The sequence below is a fragment of the Strongyloides ratti genome (assembly GCF_001040885.1).
Source record: "Strongyloides ratti genome assembly S_ratti_ED321, chromosome : 2".
In the NCBI taxonomy this organism is placed as follows: domain Eukaryota; kingdom Metazoa; phylum Nematoda; class Chromadorea; order Rhabditida; family Strongyloididae; genus Strongyloides; species Strongyloides ratti.
The window spans coordinates 4966535-4988072 of NC_037308.1; the positions used below are offsets into that span (position 1 = coordinate 4966535).

Here is a 21538-nt window from a genome sequence, read left to right on the forward strand (position 1 = left end):
GACGTTATAGAACCTAGAATTATAAACAAATTTTGTTATCCAAAAATAATTCACATATGGTAGTGTTGATGAAAATAATTTATATAAAAATATTTTCCAAAGATAACTAGGAAAAAAAAAATCTTTTTTTTTTTTGTAAAATAAAATAATAATATTAAAAATGTACTATTGGAAAAGTTTTTTTTTTTTACAAAAAAAAGTCACTTTTATGAGTCAGAGTCTATTTGTTAACCAAAAATGTTTTATTGATTTATTTTATTTTATCTTATCATGAGAGAATAAATATACAAAGAATATAAAGAATACACCTCCATAAAGTAAATGTTTAATGTTCAATATTTTATAAAAATGTATACTATTAAAATTAAGTAATATTTTTTTTTTTTTGTTATCTAGTAAAATACCCATTTAGTTAATAATGAATTAATTTTGAAAAATAACATCTATAAAAATTAATAAAATAAACTTGACATTTTTAGTATTGATTAAAGATTGAATTATGGACTATAGAAAATGTGAGTTATTGAAGGTACATCTGTTGTTAACCTTCCTACATATTATTGAGGCAGACGTTAGTCTTTCTATGTTATAAGACAGCTGCCAGTCGATAGGGGTGGTGTTTGGCGTCATATGACAGAGAATTTAGAAGAATAAAATTATTCAAAAATAAATAATAAGTTACGAATATATAAAATATTATGGATACAAATAATAATATTTTTATATATATTTTTTTTTAATTAAAGACCCAACTTATTCTAAGAAATTTATATTTTAAATATGTGATTAGAAATAAAATAAACATCAATTTTTATTAGACAACAAGATTTTATCATTTTTTTTTTTTTGCAAAAAAAAAAAGATTTTTCTCTTTCGACACTTACTTAATAAAATAAATAAGGAAAATTTTTTTTTTTTTTTCACTCATTCAGAATATAATATCTTATTTTTGTTAAGATATAATGAATATATAAGTAATACACCCCAACAAAAATAATATATATACACTATTTTTTTGAAGAAAATAGAAAAAAAAAATACAAAATAAATGTTATGTAGAAAATATTGTATATATATGTATATTTCGTCCTTTTAATGTTAAATAATTCATTAAAAGTTTAAATTTTATAAACCTTTTTGTTATCATTCGTCCTTGTTATATAATGATGTTTATAAATCTAGTATTATTGATAGATATATAATAAAAAAAAAAAAAAAAAAACGTAAAAATAAAGGCATCAGTCAAATAGATGTGGATGCTTCTTTGTTTAAATGCAATCAGACACCATCTATAAATGCAGATAACGTACGAGCATCAATGAAGTCATGAGACATAGAAATAAAATTTAATATTATATAAAGTACATTTTAAGAATATTTTAAACAATTCAGTTACGTCAAATTTCATAATAAAATTTGCTTTTGACCCATTATGTTTTTTTTTTGTTGTTATTTTGAATATTTAATTTCGTATTTTAAACTTTTGACGTTTTATGATGTATGTGATAAAAAATTTTTATATATAATATCAAAGGAATAAAATTTTCTTAAACAAGTTTTAGACTAAAATTTAATTTCAAATGAAATATACATGCCGAATAATATTAAAAAAAAAGAATCGTATAATATAATATTAGGTGAATAAAATAAAGAAGATAATATATTTAAAAAAATATTTAGAAATATATAATATACCAAATACTTATCAATCTAATAAAAATTGAATGTAAATATTTGGAAAACAGGATAGTAAAATAATCAAATATTACTTAAAATATATTTACTTTATTTGATTTACAAACGAAAGAAATATAAAAGTTTATATTCCTACTTAACTCAATATTTGATGCTCCAATTTTGTATATAAAAAAATAATGATAAGATAAGTAAAACATATTATTAGCATGACTATAATTTAAAAAAATAATATTAAATTGAATTTTATAATCATAAAATATATATATATTTTTTCATTTATTATATAATAATGAATAGGCTAAAAATTTGATAGACATCCATTTATTTTAATTCTATCTATCCGTTATCTTTCAATTTAAATATATCAAACATCTTTAATATAATCAACATGATATGCAAATAAAATCATACCGTCTTATCATTTGTTAATTTCTAAAAATAGATAAAATTGTAGATAATCCAAATAATATTTTTTTACGATGTTAAATTTATATATAATATTTATTTTATATTATTGAAACATATACAAAAAAAAAAAGTTATTTTTCATAGGTAATGCTTTACAAATATAATAGCCTTGTAATTTCCTATAGATTTACATTTGTCCTTCTACCATTATAAAATCAGTTTCCTCTTTAAAATGTCTAATGGAATTATTTATTGGTAAACTAGAAGCTATTATAAAAACTGGAAATACTTATGTCATTCTAAAAAAGTTCACAAATATTACTATACCAATTTGACAATTATAAAATCACTGCTAAAAGCACTTATATGTCTATTTACAAAGATGTGTTAACATATTTCTTCATTAAATAAAATTGTTAATTATATTATTTCAATTTTTATTTTTCATCTAAAAAAGATATTATAATTTTTTTGATATGTTATATTAATAATATTATATATATATTTTTTTACTTGATGAAAATCTTTAACTCTTCCTCATTTTATTATTTAATTTAAAAATTTGTTTAATATTTAATCTACTTTAAGCTTAGGTTTGTTGACAAATTCTTCTCCATTTAAATAAATAAAGAAAAAAAGACATAGAGAAAAAATGAACCAAAATAAAGTTGCACTTAGGTTTTCTAAAAAAAAAATAAATTTTTGTATTAATTTTTAAAACTATTTAAATAAAAATTTACCTGATATTAAAATACATAAAATTGTCATTGCTAATGAAAAGACAAATCCAACAATTGCAGCACCATTAAATGAAGAAACATTTAACGAACTTTCAGATACTATTTTAGGTATAATATCATTTGATGGAAATGCATTACCTAAAAATAAATCAATTGAATCTTGTTTATATCCATCACAAAAGTTATTTCGGAAGTATCTAGATATTGCATTAATACCATCATTGATAGCACCATTAACTGTTCGTTTACCAACTCTTGTAAAGTCAGCTTTTAAAGCACCAGTTCCAGCATATTGTCTACTACACTCATCACCATTATCAGCCCATATATTTTTGAAAATACACATAAATTCTTCATTCAATTTAACCATTGATGTATTATCAATGATCTTATGTCCAATTAATTGTAATGATAAACTTTCCAATGCAATAACACTTTGTACAACATTTGTTCTATCAAGACAATCCATACAATTAGTTCTAAAAAATACTTTTTGTAATGAAATTGGTTCACCACTAATTGTTAAAAAATAACCACCTGAAGTAATATCATGAATAACATCATCTTTTAAAAGAGATAATCTAGACCAATCTAATCCATGGCATTCTTTATGAAAATCAAATGGAACATAACGAACAAAATTTAAATTAGCTTGCCTAACTATTCTTTCCAATTCACCACCAACTTTTTTTTCTCTACCTTTTTGATTAACTAAATTAATTAATAAATGTTTTCCTTTATATAAATTATATTGTGTTTGCATATGTGTAAGGTATGCTTCTAATTGATCATCAGTTGGATTGACAGCAGGAATAGGTGCCCATTTTAAATTTGGTTTTTGACTCCAAAATAATGGTATAGAACCTCTCATTTGAAGAAATGATGTCATTTGTTTTTTATTTGGATCACCATATGAATCATATTCAATTATTTGTTCTGTCTCAACATAATTGGCTGGATTACCTCTTGAATCAACTCCTCTTTTAAAAAATCTAACACCAGCTCTGTAGATTGATCGACGAGATATTAAGATCAACTTAAATGCATGATGATTTAATGTACAATGGCGTATACCAATAAAACCTTGCATAATTGGTGATATATATTTCTTAAAATCAGGTTTATCCATAAATGATGATGCCATATACCTATTCCATGTAAATCGACTATCACTTCTATCAATCATTGGTAATGATTTAAACTCTGGTACACGACATTCAGCTAACCATTGCATTGATCTTGTCAAATCATATCTATTTGAATAATAAAATGAACCATTTGTAATGACATAATGTATCATATCAATTAACTGTTTTTCATTTAAATATTCTACCGTTCCTGGAGTTCTTTTATTAAATGGAATAACCTTAATTTCTAAAATTTTAAAAATTTCTGCTCCATTTATAAAACCTATAATTTGGGCTTTTTTGATAATAACTAATAAATTGCCATGATTTGTTGGATATATACCAAAAATTCCAAATATTGAAAAAATATCTACTTGTTGGTATGGAATTGGTGAATATGTTCCATCTTAAAAAAAATATATATAATAAGAAGGATAAAAAAAAAAAATAATTTCTTCAAGTACCTTTTAATGATAATTGATTATTAAATCTATCAATCTCCAAATAAGTATTTGAAACTAAATTTCCAATACTATCTCGTGGTTCGAAGAAGAATTTCTCTGGTGAAATGTATAAATTAAAACGTTCATACGTGTCAGAGTCAAAATCTGGCATATTTCTAAAAGTAAAAAAAAAAAAATAAAATAAATACAATTTTAAAGATAAAATAAATAGTAAGAAGCAAAAATTTATACCACTCCTCTCTTGTAAGTAATAAAACATGATTTTTATGCTTAGAAATATAAATAGGATTGTTGTATGACATACTAATGGGTATACACATACTATTCACTTTAATACTACTATTATATACCACTAACTAAAGACAACATGGAAGATTACTTATGTGAAAATTTTGGTACCCTGTCTCAAATTCCATAACCATAATTTTTCTTATCAAGATTGTTTTCAATAATTATGTAGCGCTTCTTTAAAATAATTATTTTATGTTATTAATGTTAAAATTTTTAAATATAAAAAATTATTATTATTATTTTATTTTATCTCTTTTTAAATATAATTATTATAAGGTATTTGGTAACTAATAAAAGTTAGTAAATAAATGATTGAAAAAAAGTGTAATAACACAAAGTAATAATTTATTACAAAAAAAAATATCAGGCAAAAGTTACATAAATAATTTATATTCCGGATAATATTTAATGTAATAGGCACCTTTTTTTTCAACCAGAAAAATAAATATATTATTTTTGTTTATTAGAATATTTTGTAGATTATTTAAAATACAACAAAATATAAATTCACTAAAAATAAACTTTGTCAAAGTTGAGTAAATAATCCCACCTAATATAAATAATTTAAAGTTTTAATAATTTTGAAAAATATTTTTTTTTTCATTTAAATGTTTTCCTGATATATAGTTTCACAAAATAAATATATCATATATGAAAATACAAAAACTATAAATAATATTCCTAAAAATATAATTTAATCGGTATAATAATTATTTTAGTGATAAGACATAAAAGTGTCTACCATTTTTTTTAACATTCTGAATTGTTTTTATATAACATGAAGTTTCATATGTTTTGAAATTTCAAAAAAAATACATAAATCTTTTTGTAAACTTGTATTGGATATGAAAAATACTTTTAATAGTTTTTTTATAATTACTTTTAATTTATAAAGTTGGCATTTTATTTTTAATTACATATATTAATAAATTTATTTTTATTATAATTGGTTTTTTTTATTTATATTAATTATTGAAAAATTCTAGACATTTTATGATATAAAAATATTATTATATATTAATTTTTGTGAGATTTTTCGATAACTGATAAAGAGGGTAAAGAATGTATAAAATAATTTTTTGATGCTGATAGGGTTCAGATTATTACTTTTTTTTATATAATATATAAAAAAAAATATGACAAAGTTTTTGGTTTAAAATTACAACCTTATCAAATTTTATCTCTCATAAAATAGTTTTTTTGGAACTTGTTGAAGCAATTTTACGGAAAGAAAAAAAAGGATAAAATTCTTTCAAAGTATTGATAAATTTTTTACAAATATTGAAAGTTTGAAAAAAAACCATTAGTTGAAGGTGGATTCATTAAAACTTTTAGTTAAAATGTTGTAACAAGGAATTTGTAATCAGAATCGGAATGTAGTTTGAATGTACAAAAATACTTGTCATAAAGTTATTTTTTTACGTATTGTTATCCCGAAAAATAATATCACTAATAATTTTGAAAAGTTTTTAGGATACTCAAGAAATACTTTATGGATGAGTAAAAAAAAGAAGTACTTTTTTTTTCAAAAGCTTTGTTTTTATTTTTAACGATATTAAAAAAAAAAAGATTAGATAGCGATAAATTTAAAGTTGTACCACATTTCGTTCCAACATTTAGACAAATTGTAATTAAAATAAAATAATTTTTCTAATCTTTATATTTTATTATATAATTATTATAAGTATAGTGTTTTAATTATTTGTTCAAAAAAGTGTTGCTGTTTATTGTGATATATTAAAGTGTAAGGTATAAAAGTTAAAACTACTCTTATATCAATTTATCGAAAATTTTAATATTTCACATTGTTTCAATCTTGTTTAACACATTCAAGAGTGTTGTATTTTTTTTTTATTTTGTTATTATAATGGTAGGCTTGAAATTCAAACTTATTTATTATACTAAAGGGTTACACTTTTTAAAACACTTATCAAAAGTGAACGATAATAAATATAAAGTTTTTAAAATTTGTCTTTTAGTATTTAAATAGTTACTACTTTGATTTTTTTTTGTGACATTTTTAATAAGCACGACAATTTTAAACATTGATAAAATTATATTTAAAATTAGAATACATTAAATAAGGTAAACTTATTTTTTTGAGATTCAAGTTAAAATAAAGATTAGATTTTAAATATAAATTATATACCTATTATACTAACAAATACAATAGTTTTTAGTTTGATGTTAGCCGAATCTGTCTCAAAAACTTGATTTTATGTAAACATTATGTGTTAGTTCTTAACATTCCCTGTAGTCTTTATTTATTAAAATTAATTATTACAGATTCCGATTTATTTTAATCTTATATATATTTGAAGTTCAAAGGTGATGAGTGAAATCTAATCTTAGAAACGTGAAGATGAAATATTTTGTTAGGCAAATATTAAGATGATACTTAAGAATTGAATTAACGTTAATAGATTACTATAAATTATTTAATTTAAATTTTTTAAGGACAATTTTATTTAAAATTCCATATAATTTTTAAAAAAGATTAGATTATCGATGATTTGTTATAAGATATTTATTAGCACTATTATTTTTTTAATTGGTATTGTAAATCTTAATCATCCAAATGCAGCTGAACACTTACCTAAAAGTAAAAATATTTCTAAAATAAGGCAAATAAGATCAGATAATTCTTTTGATCCTTTAAATGCTCATGGTGGTATTTTTCGTAAACTTTCTTTAAGTTCAGAAGATCTACAAAAAATTAGTGAATATCATGCTTTAACAGATTACTCTAAAATTATTGAACTTATTGAGTCAAAGATACTTGAATCTGATAATATCAAAAATAAAGAGAAGGTAAATCTTTTAAAAATTATTCATAGAATGAGGCCGCCAAAATCTGTCAAACATTTGTTAACTAAAAATGATAAACATAAGGTATGTTTAATTTATTACAAAAATATAAAATTTTGTATCATTTGTTTGTATTATAAAACATAATATATGTTTAGATGAAACATCATTATCAAAAACAAGAAATTGGCCAGGCAATGGATATAGTTTTAAAAAGGTTAGATGAAAAAGATCCTGAAACAAGACGTGAAATTGTTGATTATTTTGGATTAGGAAAACATGATCCAAAAAATATAGAACTACTGAGAAATGAAAAATAATTTTTACTTAATATTCAAATTTCTATTTTTAACAAAACTTTTTTAAATGATATATTATTTTAAAAAAAGTATTAAAGACAAAGTACTAATTTTAAAATTGTACTTTAAAAGAAAATTACCAAACATATATATTATTGGATTGGTGACATTTTCTTAAAAATTTTAAAAATTAACATATAATTGTTATACATTTATTCAAATTTTTTTTATTTGTATACTTTTTTTTTTGTCTATACATCCAATTGATTATATATATTAAAATAAAATTAAATAATTATAGATTAAAATACTTTTTATATTAATTATTGTAAATGTTTTCTCATTCCATGTAACATTTCAAACAATTTTTTTTAAGAATAAATAAAATATTTTTATTATTAATGTTTATTCTCATGATTAATCATTTATACAGATTCCTTAAAACTATCAATCAAAAAGTTTTAATAATTTTTCTTTCTCAAACAACGTATATATTATCCAGTAGAAGTTTTTCTTTTTTAATGTCACTTAAGGTGCTTCCTGGAAATAATTGTTAGTTACTGTTTTATAAAACATTACCTTTGATTATAATATAGCTATCATTAAACATACATAAATGAAAAAATTTAGTAGATAATATCTTTATTTAAAGTTTTTTTTTTTTTTCCTACCTAAATATTTACATCTTTTAGTACACTTAAAATAAAATAGTAGTAAATGTTGCTAGATACTTTTGAATTTTTATAAAAAAGTATTTATATATTTTTTTAATACTATTAATGTTTATATAATAAATATTTTATCTCACAATGAATCTTAAAATATTTATTATAGTAAAAAAAAATACAACAATATTAATATTTTTTTTTAAATTAATTGAAAGTAAGATTTATTAGGTAATTAGTTTTATTTTTATTTTTTTTAACTTTTCTCATCTTTGATTATTATAACAATTAAATGTATAATGAATTTAATAGTCCTTAAAATATATTCAAAGTTTTATGTTATTATTTTTTTATAATTTATGGCACGCCTATTTCTGTATCTCCACCTAATTAATGAAAGATATTATTTTAAAATTATTATATCAAAAAGTTGTAAAGCTTTGATATTATAAAATATTTTGTCAAAACATTAATGTATCATTATTATGATAATCTAAATTGTTTTACGATATGATAAAACTGTCAACGTCAATGTTGATTTTCTAATATGATTGTTTCTATTTTTCTTACTTTTCTTAGATTTAAAGATATACTTTAATATATAACAAATGAATATTTTAATTATTTTTTATAAAAAAAATTTTCTTTTATAGATAAAATTCAATACTAATCATTTAATAATTAAAAATATATTTTATAAAAAAAAGATAATTAGAACTAATGAATTTTATTTATTTATTTTTTATTATATATTTTAACAAAATAATTACTATACTAACATATCCAAAATTATCTAGTAATTTTTTAACAATTACAGTAAAAACAACATCAAAAAATTATAATACAAGAATTCAGGATATTTTAGATACATGGTTTAGAAAATTACCTAACAATATTTGGTTTGTATCAGATTATGATGATGAAGATATATCAAATGTTTCTGGAAATCATTTGATTTCAACAGAATGTGGAAGACAACATAAAATAACAGATCTTGTATGTAAAATGCAAAAAGAATTAGAAGTTTTTGCTTTTCATAATTCACTGTAAGTTAAATATTTTATTAATATCATATAATTTTTTTTTTTAGTTGGTCATGTCATTTTGATGATGATAATTATGTTAATATAGATCAATTGATAAAATTTCTCCAAACATTCAATTCAAATTTACCATATTTTTTTGGAAAAAGAAGTATTAAAAATCCTTTATATATAAATAATTTTAATTTAAAATATGCTACCGGTGGAGCTGGGTTTTGTATAAGTAATGCCATTTTGTCAACTATAAAAAATGACATTAAAAATGGAAATTACTTGGAAACGGCATTAAATAATAGACTACCAGATGATATGGCTTTCTCATATTTTATAGGTAGGTAATTTTTAATAAATCATTTATTTTTAAAATATGAAAATTAAAAAAAAAGTTAGTATCAAAAGTTTCACATAATAATTTAAATTCACACCTCATTTGATTAATTACATTTAATGACATTTATTTTTAGAATATAACTATAACTTTCCACTAACTGTTGTATCTAATTTCCATTCTCACTTAGAGATATCATCTGAAATTTTGGATCCAAGCAATGAAATATCACTTTCATTTAATAATATCCAAACTGATAATCAAAAATTTAAATTTATCATACCTGATTATTGTATTTATCAAGATGATGAAAGATTAATGAAAACTATTCATTGCCTTATTGAAAAGAATAACCAAAATATGAAGTATTAATAGAAGATAGTATAACTTTACTAACAAATTTTCCAATTTCTTAAATTCTAGTCTTTAGGTTCAAATTTTTTAATTTAATTTAAAAAAAAAAAGATTGTCATTATTTTAAAGTTCCAATAAGTGTATATAAAAAAAGAAAGACTATAATTTCTTAAAAACATTTGAAAATAAAAAGAATTGTTTTTCCTTTATTTATAAAACATTTAACGATTACACTTCTGGTGGAATTTAATATAATCTGATTGTAAATTTTATAATATTGTACAAAAGTTTTTACCATAAAATGTTTTATTAATATATTTGATTAAAAGGACGCCGATTTTAGTACAATAATTAATTAACGTTTCATTACATAATTTATTTTATATGAGTATAATTAAATATCTAATTATTGGATAATTTAACTGTCAGTTTATGTATTGTTGTATAAGTTAATGTTTAATGCCTTTCTACATTGTTGAATTATTTATAATTAAATAAGTTTTTGATTATGCCTACAATGTGAAAAAAAAAATTACTGAAAATATACAGAATTTTTTTAATTTTGTTATTTTTTTACTAATACAAATCATATTTTGACAACTTAAATGTAATAAGAACTAAAATACACAACTTTAAGATGTTAAAATTTAAAAAAAAACAGTTTTCTTTTTTTTTTTAAATTTTGTCTTTAAAAAAGAATCTAGTTTTTTTTAGAAAAAAATAACAGGATTTACAACCATCACTTTTTTTAAATTTCTTAAAAGAAAATTTTTAAAAAGTTTTTAAAATTTTACTAATGTATATGATAAAAAAAATTATAACATAATTCTGATAATTATTACTGGATACATTTTTATTAAAATGTCTTAATAATTTAAAATTATATTTGCCTTGTAAAAATATATGATACTTTATAGTTGTAAATACTTTTTATTTTATCAATTATTAGATTAATTTTAAATACTATTATATAAAATAAAAAAAATATTGTAGATATCTATTTCTAATTAGTAAAAATATAAAAAAAAGTAATCTATTCAATGATAAAAAAGTTTTGTAATTAGATATATTATAAGATATATGTATAATTGAATTTTTATTAATTATTTTTTTCATTACTGTAATATATTAACTAATTTTATAAAATTGCTTGAAATCTTAGATGATCAACTTTTTGTTGAATTTTGTTATTTAAAAAAACTTGTTAAATTTTTGTTAATGAAATTAGAAAAATTTAAAATCTTTTTTTTTTTTCAAACAACATTTGATCATATATCAAAAATACAAGCTTTTCTGCTTAAGTATGGTTAATTAGAGATAATTATATGGAAGAATATGGAGATAAATATTTATGGAAATATAGAGAATATTTTTTATTCCCTGATAAAAAATTTAATCCATATGCCTTCGACGTGTTATTATTTATGTATATAAAAAGAAAACGTACTTTTGACAAGTTTAAAAAATTAATTTAATTATTTTTTTGTGGTTCTTTTATATTATATAAAAAAAATTTTTAATATAAAACGTATAATTATGTTTTCAGTATTTTTTTTTCATTATTAAAAATATCATACAAAACATAATTAAATAGATCTATATCTAAAAATCATTTTATATTTTACAAATTAAAATATAAAAAACTTTTTTTTAATAAATATGTTTATATGCATTATATTTTGATTCATTAATGCTAACACTATATATTTAAAATTTGCTTATTCTTTTAAATATTAAACAATGTTTGGAAAATTTTAATTATGATATCAAAACAAATTAAATAGTATTTTTTGTTCCAAATATATTTTTAATTCTTCCAAAATAGTAAAAAACTATAACTCGTACATTAAATTTTATATAATAAAAAAAAAAGTTTATTTTTATAAAAAAAAATGTACTATATCATTTTATGGAAGAAAAAAGTTATATTATTTAAATGATAAAAGAAATAATAATAAAAATTAAATGACATATATTAAACTTTATTTATCGTTAAAAAAGTAATAGAAAAATTAACCATTTACTTCAAATTTAAAAAAAAATCATTTTTATTAGTAATTTAATTTTTTTACATAAAATTTTCCAACATTTTAAAAAAAGTTATATTTTTAAAAATTAAGCATTAAAGAATCTTTTAAAAAAATAGCTGAAATTTTATTTCAAAAAAATTATATCATTTATAGTGTTAAAAACAATAATTTTTCTTTCAATATTTACTCATTCATTCAAACTTTGTAAATGGATAATAAAATTTTGTAATTCTATTCATTTGATAAAGTTAATCAAACGATAACATATAGAAAAATTAAAATAAATTATTAAGAACGACAAATTTTTATCAAACATGGTTTTAAACAACCAATACATGAATATTTAATCATAAATATACATCTTTTTTATTGTTGTTGTATGTGTTAAATTATGGAGAAATAAAATTGTTATTCAAATTTCAAGTATTATTATTATTTTTAAAAGTAGGAAAAAAAATTTATTTGAAAAATTTTAAATATATTTCATCAAACTATTTCTTTTTGATCTATTAATTTTATTGTTACTTTTTTTTTGAATATTTTTCAATGATTGGCAAAAAAAAGGTAAATGAATCATACGATAAAATTTTTTTTTAATTTTACTAAAAAATTCTAATATCTGGTAAAATTATACAATCTCCATCATTTATTGATTCTCTTTTATTACTAATAGAAAAATTATGTTACCATTTTTAAGTAAAAATTTTAACTAGTTTTGGTGATGCTCTACATTTTAACAAAGGGAAAATATCTTGAAATCCATTCTCATTAACTTCTTTATAAGATAACGTATTTGGAAAAATATTAATACGAACAATTGTATGTAGAACACCGATACACAAACATAAAAGCGTATCTTGAGCAGAAATATTCGCAGGATGTTTTTAACTTGAGTGTGTAAAGATAGGTCATTTTTGTATCATTTAACACCATTTCACTTTTCATACGCTCCTGTTTGAGATGAAAAATACTGATGAACCTGACAACAAAAAAGCTAGGGTACGTTTCTCAAAAGTTTTATCGAATATCATTTTTAGCTTGTACTAACAACTGATAATCCAGATCCTAATTTGGAGGGTATTGACGGCAATAATACTAATAATTCTCCTACTTTTATAAATATTCCATCTAAAGACAATTCAATTGGAGTTATTTATAATTTTTATACTAATATTATTCCTAAAAGTGGTACATTTTCAAATATTGGTAAGATTAAAACAGAAATTGAGAAGTCAATATTGAATGATACTAATAAAATGGAGGGCATGAAATTAAATAATGATAATCAAAATAATGAAATGGTAGGTAATGGTGGAAAGGTAATAAATAATGATAATGAAAAAAATTGTGCAATTGAGAAGGACATTATTATTGAAGATAAAAAATTAAATAGTTCAATAAATTATCCTGCTTTGGAGTTAAAAAGAGCAATAAAATTTAACGAGGTACCAAGTTACTTGCTTATACCGGGTAGAATTGGTGAAGAAAATATTTGTAAGGTTATTCCACAAAATATAAAAGATGACATTACTTTTGCTATTGAAGGAGCATTAGTCACAGATAGTAACTGGAACATTGATGATGGATACCTAGGGAAACAATGTTATATTGATAAAAAAAGGTATAAATATATTATAAATGAAGAAACAGGAAAGCCAGTTAAAGTTGAAACTTACAGTCTTGAGAATGCTAATATTCGCCGAGCAAGATTGAAAAATGAAAGAGGTGCATTTATTATTGAAAGGAGACAATGGTTAATATATCAAGAAAATAGTAATGAAAAATTACGATTAATAAAAAGAATATATATGGCTTATCGGACACCTCCATATTTTCCAAATATAGCTTTATTAACATATAGTTGGTGTGATAATTTTAATCACAAAAAATATTTATCATTACTTGAAAAAGTAGAATTACTAGGAACTTCAACAGCACCAAAAATAATGCAAAATGAAGAACCTTATTTTCCTAATGGTGATGCAATAAAATACTATCGTAGATGGCCATTGTATTCACACCAAGAAATCACACCCGAAGAAGCATATGCAATTGTTTTAAAAAAAAAAGAGATTTCAAAAGATTTGATTTGTCATAGTGTTCCTCAATGTTATGGAGATATTGGGACATTTATTATTGATAATGTTCATGTGACTGATCCAATAATTCAAAGGCTAGATGATGGGCATACTAATTGGGGTGGTGCAAATGATATAAATATAAAGTATTTCAAATTTGACAATGAAAATAAACAAATATTACAGTTAGATATTAAGTCAGGTATTCCAAGTAGACTGGTGAATTTTGATGTTAAGTTGTATTGTCGGATTTGTCGCAATAATCGCGGCAGTGGATCTTTTGTTAGGAAGATGTATCTGTATTTCATTAGAGATTGGAAAAAATTAGCTAAATGTCTTCCGGTTGTGGTAGTGACGTATTCTTTTGATGAAATTGATGAAAGTATTTTTGATTATGCAGATTCATTACCTCCAATGATTTGCGAATCAAGGAAATATCTAAATATCGATGATTTATCTGAAAATACCGATAGAGATGGTATGATGATGGAAGATGGTGGTGATTCACCTAGCTTTTAAAATAATAAATTTATTAAAAAAAAAAAATTTTAAAGAGGTAGATTAATTGCGGTGTGAACATATCAAATTCATTACATCTTGCCATATCACTTGTTAAGAAAAAAATTTTATTAGTAGTGTGTCGTTACACACAATAAAAATTTGGGCTTAATTTTATAGAGTCGGTGTCGTACTAAGAATTTTTTAAAATTTAGAATATTAGTAATTTAAATATTATTAATAAATCAACTTCCATTGTATTTTTATGTTTTTTGTTTAAAATTTAATAAAACTTTTTAAATTTGAATGTTAAGCTTTTTTTTTTAAATTATTTATGAATATATATGATTTTTTAATTTTTTTTTAATACTAAAAAAGTTAACTGGTCTAAAATTAAAAAAAAATTAAATATCTCTTACCTGTTTTTGGGATGTAAATATTTTATTTTATTATTTTTAACAAAAACCAAATTTTTGGCACGGGTCTGCTTTTACTTTTCTTAAAATTCATAATATTAGAAAGTTTTTTTTTGCTTCGTAAAATATTTAGGTTAAAAATAATAATTCATACATTTTTTTTAATAAATTTTTAAAACTTTTTTAAAATTTCTAATTTGCTTTTAATTTGTATATAAAAAAAAAGTAGAGAAACTACATTGTCAAAATAATGACTAATATTTGTTTCATAAAAAGTGTTTATTAAATGATTTTTGTAATTTATATTACTAATACATTTTATAATCTTGGACATTATTTACTATCACTGTAATTTATGTAAAATTTGTTAAAATATTTTTTTTTTATTTTTTATAAAATTATTATACAATGTACATTTATAATTAAACATGGAAATAAATTTTTTTTATATTAAAAGTATTTATGATTTTTTTTATATGGAAGTATTAGTAATCTGTGATTATATAATATATTTTTTTTTTCTAATTTTAATTACGTGTGACTTTTACAAAAATGTCTATCGTCTGGTAGTGTGCTTAGAAATGTGGAACATAAAATGAATAGACTTTGTGAAAAAATCATTTAGTAAATAAAATGAATTTGATAAAACAAGAAAAACATTTATTGATATTTGATTTTAATATGGCTAATATAATTTATCAAAGTAGAAACTTTATATAACTTTGACCTGGAGCTAATAAACTTGATTTTAATAGAAACATATTAAATAAAATGAGTTAACAGGTTTTATAAATAGAAAGAATGTGTATTGAAACTAATTTTTTGCTAATTAAAGGAAGGTCAAATAACCAAGATTCATTGATACAATAAATATACTATCTATTGAAAAAAGTAATAACAGGTGTTAAGTTAAAAGGTGAATCGAAGTTTAAATGTGATTACGTGAATTTTTAAAAAGCCATTAATATATAAAGCTAAAATCATTTTAAATTTATTCATTAATAAAATTTTTCAATTAATTTTTCTTTTTAATTAAAAATACATGTATATTGTAATACATCATTTTCAATTTATGTTTACTTATTATTTATTAGAATATTTTTTTTTTAAATATATTGTTATTTAGTTTAAAATATTTTCATAAAAAAAATATTTACATTTATAGGTTAATTTTTGATTTTTATATATTTGTCTAAGAAATTATTGTAAAAAAAGTTTCTAGTTACTTTGTGGGATCAAGGACTTTATTATTTGGTGAAAGGGTATATGTTTTGAAATATTTTAATCTTTTACGAAAAATTATAGTAAATATTAAAAGAAAGAAAATATATATATAAAAAAATTTTTTATTTTATCATATTATCTTAATAAAAAAATTTTTTACTGTAACATGAACTTATATAACCTATTTTTATTAAAAATTAGTGCTACAATAATTCTTTTGTAATTAATTAACATTGAATATATAGTTACCTTGGCATGAAAATTTGTTAGTCAAATCTATTTAAATAAGAAAAAAATTTTTATGTTAGCTTATTTTTATCATTATTTTATAGTATTATTTTTATAATTGTAACGTGATTACCCTTTCGACCTTGATTACTTAACATTTTCAAAACTATTTAAAATATATTTAAAATTGAATTAAAACAGTTTTATTGTTTATTTTAAAATGTTTGTATTATTATTTCAAGATATACTATTATTGTAAACAAATATTTTTATCACTTTTTTGATTGAAATAATTCAAAAGTTTTAACAATACCAACTTTTTTTAACTTATTTTTACACCTATTCATTTATATTTTTAATATTAACAGGTTTAAAATAAGTGTACCCAAATTATATTTTTTTTTTAAACATAGCTTCTGGTTTATATTATTATTTGGCTTTAACCTTGATTGATAACATATTTTATAAAACTATATATTTGGAAATTTAAAATTTAAATAACATATTTAAGATTCATGTTAAATAAAGGAATTTTGTTCTTAATACTACTATTCTTAAGTAATAGTATTGTTGCACAAATTAAAGAAGATTGTTCAGATGCTCCAAATGAACAAATAAAAGAAATCTGTATTAGAGTATGTTTTAAATAATATAAATTTTATAATAAAAAATATTTTTTTTTTATTAAAGTTTCGTCATATGGATAAAATGTCAAGAGAACAATATGAGAAACAGGCAGATGCACAATTATGGCCACCTCAAGCACCAGGATCACCAACATTTCAAAGACCTATACCAATTGCACCAAATCATCGTGGAAATTATGCATATGATCCTGTTGAATGTATGTCTTTACAATGTTTATGTCCATTTTTTAATGGTAGAATGGTTGCACAAGATCATTGTGTTTTACCTAATGGTGAACCATTAAAAATGGCATATAGAAAGGAGTATCGTATGATGACTGATGATGAAAGAAATAGATATCATAGAGCATTACAAATTATGAAACAAAATGGACAATATGATGCAATTGGTAGACAACATAGAGATGTATCTTCTGGTGGTGGTGCACATTCAGGACCAGGTTTTTTACCATGGCATAGAGAATATTTAAAAAGATTTGAAATTCAATTAAAAATGATTGATCCAACATTAGCAATACCATATTGGGATTCAACATTAGATAATTATCTTCCAAGTCCAAGAGATTCTATTCTTTTTACAGATTTATTTATTGGAGGAACTGATTGGAATGGTTATGTTACAACTGGTCCATTTGCTTATTGGAGAACATTAGAAGGAGCTTATGCAATTAGAAGAAATGTTGGAGCTGAAGGAAATTTATTTAATGAAAATCAAATTAATCAAGTTCTTCAACAAACCAATGTAGAATATGTACTTTCATATGTTACCCAGACTGCTGGTTGCCCATATCCTGTCAATTATGGTGCTATTGAATATTCTCATGGAGCAGTTCATAGATTTATTAATGGTGATTTTGGGTAAGAATAATTACATACATATAATTTTTAAATATATTCATTTGTTTTTTTTTATAATTTTAGTCCAGTACCAACTAGTGCCAATGATCCTATTTTTTATGCTCATCATGCATTTGTTGATTTAATTTTTGAAATATGGAGACAAAATCGTCAACCAAGATGGGTACGAGAATCAGCCTATCCACCAGATATTGAATCATGTACCAATCCATTACATTTTAGTTTTGCAGAAATGAGACCATTCCCAAGATTAATAAATCGTGATGGTTTATCTAATGCTTATACTGATCAATTATATAGATATGCTCCAAGACCAACATGTACTTTTGCAGAACCAGCCTGTGGTTCTAGATATTTGTTCTGTGATACAAGAGGATTTCCACATTGTGTAGCTAAAGTTAGATTAGGTGGTATATGTAGTGGATTTGAGGGATTTGATGCTTGTTATAATGGACAATGTATCTTTGGTAGATGTATTCCTGGTCCAACACCAGCACCATTTAAACCAATTATTAGAACAACACCAATGCCTATTACACCAAGACCTACTCCAAAATCAAGAGTTATGATGAGTAATACATTAAAAAATATTACAAAAACAATAAAGAATGCCATTTCAAGAGGGCATCACTCAAATTCAACTAATGTAAAAATATCACCAAAAACAAACTCTTCAAATCAAACAATTGTTACTTTTGTTGATTGCTTCGATAGACATCCATGTTGTGAAACCTGGTCTAGTCTTGGAGAATGTAATGATAATCCAAAATACATGAATATAAATTGTCCAATAAGTTGTAAAAAATGTAAACCAAATTTCACATTAAAAAATAGTAAGTTTAAAAAATATTTATCATAAAATTGTCAATAATTTTTTTTCAGCATGTACTGATAGACATGTATCATGTAAACAATGGAAAAGTGAAAATCAATGTTCTTCATCAACAGGTTCACATTTAAGTTTCCTTGAAGAAAATTGTAGAGATTCTTGTGGATTATGTAAAATAAAAAAATCAGATAAATGTACTATACCAAAAAGAAAAAGAAAACTTGCAGAGGAACTTAATATTACAACAGCCTTAACTAAAAAAAATTCATTTTTTAAAAATGAAACAAATATTATAAGAAAAGTTGCCTAGATAATTACTACTAACTTTATTTCTTTGCGGGTTCATTAGAAAAAAAAAGTTATAAAAATACTTAGGTTTTTTTTAAACAAATTAATTTCAAATTAATGTATGTATAAATTGTAAAAATTCATATCTTTTATTATACAAATATGATAAACTTTTTCTTTTTGCTAAAAATAAAATTTTTACCATCAATAATTTTTTTTTATTACTATTTTAAATTATGTATATATATATATAGAAAAGAGAATTTAATTTAGGTAACTTTTATATATTTATTTGATTTCAAGATTTTATTTAATTTGATTAATGCAATTTTTTGATCGTTTTTAGAAATTATTTCTTTTGTTGAAATATTTGTGATACTTAATAAAGATTAAATTTATAGTATATTATTTAGATAAAATTATAATTAAAAAAAGAATTAAATATAATTATATTTTTGTTTGTAATTGATTTCTATACCAAAAAAATATGATTATAAGCTTGTATATAGTTCAAACTTGTTTAAATATTATATTTATAAAATGTGTTTAATTATTTAATATTTCAATGTTATACTTATTTTGTTATTAAACTATAACTAAAAACCGAATAGTTATAGACAATATTTAGGGATGCATTTATATTATAATTGTATAAAATAATGATATCCTTTTACAATTTAAAGTTTACTAAAAAAAAAAAGACAAACATCTTGAATATTTATCTTTTATTCCTTTTACCTGTTCATTAAATGATCAACAAAGACATAGCAGTAATTTAGATAGAAACATGTAAATAAGTTTACTCTTATTACAGGAAAAGTTTCTTTATCTATATAAAATATATCTGAATACGGAAAACGTTTTTCTCCCACTTTTCTATATTAAATAAGATAAATTAAGATATCCTTTATACGTTTTTCGCAATTTATTATTCTCTACTTTTATAATTCACTACTTAATGATGTTACAATTTTTGTATATTCACAAATATTTTAACAAAAAAAAAAAAGGTTTCTTGACCCATCCTATCTTCTATGTCAAACAGGATTCTTTAATCATCGGCATATCATCATTCATTCCTCCTCCTATTCAAATCCTTTAAAAGGAGCTGATTAACTAGATATCACCAGAATATCAATCTCAATCACCCATTTCAAAGATGGATGAGAAATCTACTACTTCTACTTTTAATTCTAATAGCTATTTAATCAACGAGGAGCAAAGACAAATGAAGCGAGTTGCTTTCTTTGCTATTGTTGTATCAACAGTTGCTGTTATTGCTTCAGTCGTTACATTACCTATGATATATAGCTATGTTGCTTCATTCCAATCACATCTTATTATGGAATCTGACTTCTGTAAAGTATGTCTATTATTTTTCTAAATATATTATACTAATAAAAAAATTTTTTTTTTCTATTTAGACACGTTCCCGTGATATGTGGTCTGAAATGTCTGTTCTTTTCAAAAATACACCATCAACAGTTCGTGCTAAACGTCAATATGGATCTCCAAACCCACCAGTAGTTTCTAATGGATATGGTCCAGTTGCCAATCCAGAACCAGCACCAACATGTTGTACATGTCAACAAGGACCACCAGGACCACCAGGACCTCCAGGAGATGATGGTCCAGATGGTACTGATGGTAACCCTGGTATTGATGGAACTAATGGACGTGATGGAGCTGTTTTAGGATCAGCTATCAATGCTGAACCATGTATTATTTGCCCACCAGGACCACCAGGTCAACAAGGACAACCAGGATTGAAAGGACCAAGAGGACCAAAAGGTGCTGATGGTAAAAATGGACAAGATGGTAAAAAAGGAGAACGTGGATTACCAGGACCACCAGGAAGTCAAGGACCAATGGGACCAGTTGGACAAAAGGGAGCACCAGGACAACCAGGTAGACTCATCCAAGTTAACGGACCAGCAGGACCAGCTGGAGCTCCAGGACCACAAGGACCACCAGGTGTACAAGGAATTCAAGGACCACCAGGAACTAGCCAACAAGGACCTCAAGGACCACAAGGTGATGCTGGTGCACCAGGACCACAAGGAAGACCAGGAGCACCAGGATTACCAGGTGCCCGTGGACCAACTGGAGAACAAGGAACTTGTGAACATTGTCCAACTCCAAGAACCCCACCAGGTTATTAAATTAAACAAAGTTTTAAAATATGTAATTGAAAAAGTAATTTATTGGAATATAAAT

At 22.1% G+C, this 21538-nt stretch overlaps 6 protein-coding genes across 6 annotated transcripts; 5 read left to right on the forward strand and 1 right to left on the reverse strand.

The window, feature by feature from the left end:
• Positions 1 to 2679: 2679 nt before the first annotated feature.
• SRAE_2000156900 (Phosphatidylinositide phosphatase SAC1) lies at positions 2680 to 4757 on the reverse strand (the record flags this gene model as incomplete). Its single annotated transcript, XM_024652536.1, has 5 exons — positions 2680 to 2789; positions 2847 to 4256; positions 4317 to 4379; positions 4438 to 4531; positions 4695 to 4757. The coding sequence occupies 5 exons, from the start codon at positions 4755 to 4757 to the stop codon at positions 2680 to 2682; spliced, it is 1740 nt and encodes a 579-aa protein (XP_024506103.1).
• Positions 4758 to 7236: 2479 nt separating this feature from the next.
• SRAE_2000157000 (Hypothetical protein) lies at positions 7237 to 7856 on the forward strand (the record flags this gene model as incomplete). The annotated part of the gene is made up of 2 exons (XM_024652537.1): positions 7237 to 7620; positions 7695 to 7856. 2 exons carry the CDS (start codon positions 7237 to 7239, stop codon positions 7854 to 7856), a joined length of 546 nt encoding a protein of 181 aa, XP_024506104.1.
• Positions 7857 to 9220: 1364 nt separating this feature from the next.
• On the forward strand, positions 9221 to 10243 carry SRAE_2000157100 (Fringe glycosyltransferase; the record flags this gene model as incomplete). Its single annotated transcript, XM_024652538.1, has 3 exons — positions 9221 to 9546; positions 9591 to 9874; positions 10008 to 10243. The coding sequence occupies 3 exons, from the start codon at positions 9221 to 9223 to the stop codon at positions 10241 to 10243; spliced, it is 846 nt and encodes a 281-aa protein (XP_024506105.1).
• Positions 10244 to 13215: 2972 nt separating this feature from the next.
• SRAE_2000157200 (Hypothetical protein) lies at positions 13216 to 14852 on the forward strand (the record flags this gene model as incomplete). The annotated part of the gene is made up of 3 exons (XM_024652539.1): positions 13216 to 13254; positions 13293 to 13734; positions 13801 to 14852. The coding sequence occupies 3 exons, from the start codon at positions 13216 to 13218 to the stop codon at positions 14850 to 14852; spliced, it is 1533 nt and encodes a 510-aa protein (XP_024506106.1).
• Positions 14853 to 17214: 2362 nt separating this feature from the next.
• On the forward strand, positions 17215 to 19343 carry SRAE_2000157300 (Tyrosinase copper-binding domain and ShKT domain and Uncharacterised domain, di-copper centre-containing protein; the record flags this gene model as incomplete). Its single annotated transcript, XM_024652541.1, has 4 exons — positions 17215 to 17334; positions 17390 to 18204; positions 18268 to 19037; positions 19087 to 19343. 4 exons carry the CDS (start codon positions 17215 to 17217, stop codon positions 19341 to 19343), a joined length of 1962 nt encoding a protein of 653 aa, XP_024506107.1.
• A 1137-nt stretch (positions 19344 to 20480) lies between these two features.
• On the forward strand, positions 20481 to 21483 carry SRAE_2000157400 (Nematode cuticle collagen, N-terminal domain and Collagen triple helix repeat-containing protein; the record flags this gene model as incomplete). The annotated part of the gene is made up of 2 exons (XM_024652542.1): positions 20481 to 20684; positions 20746 to 21483. 2 exons carry the CDS (start codon positions 20481 to 20483, stop codon positions 21481 to 21483), a joined length of 942 nt encoding a protein of 313 aa, XP_024506108.1.
• Positions 21484 to 21538: the final 55 nt, after the last annotated feature.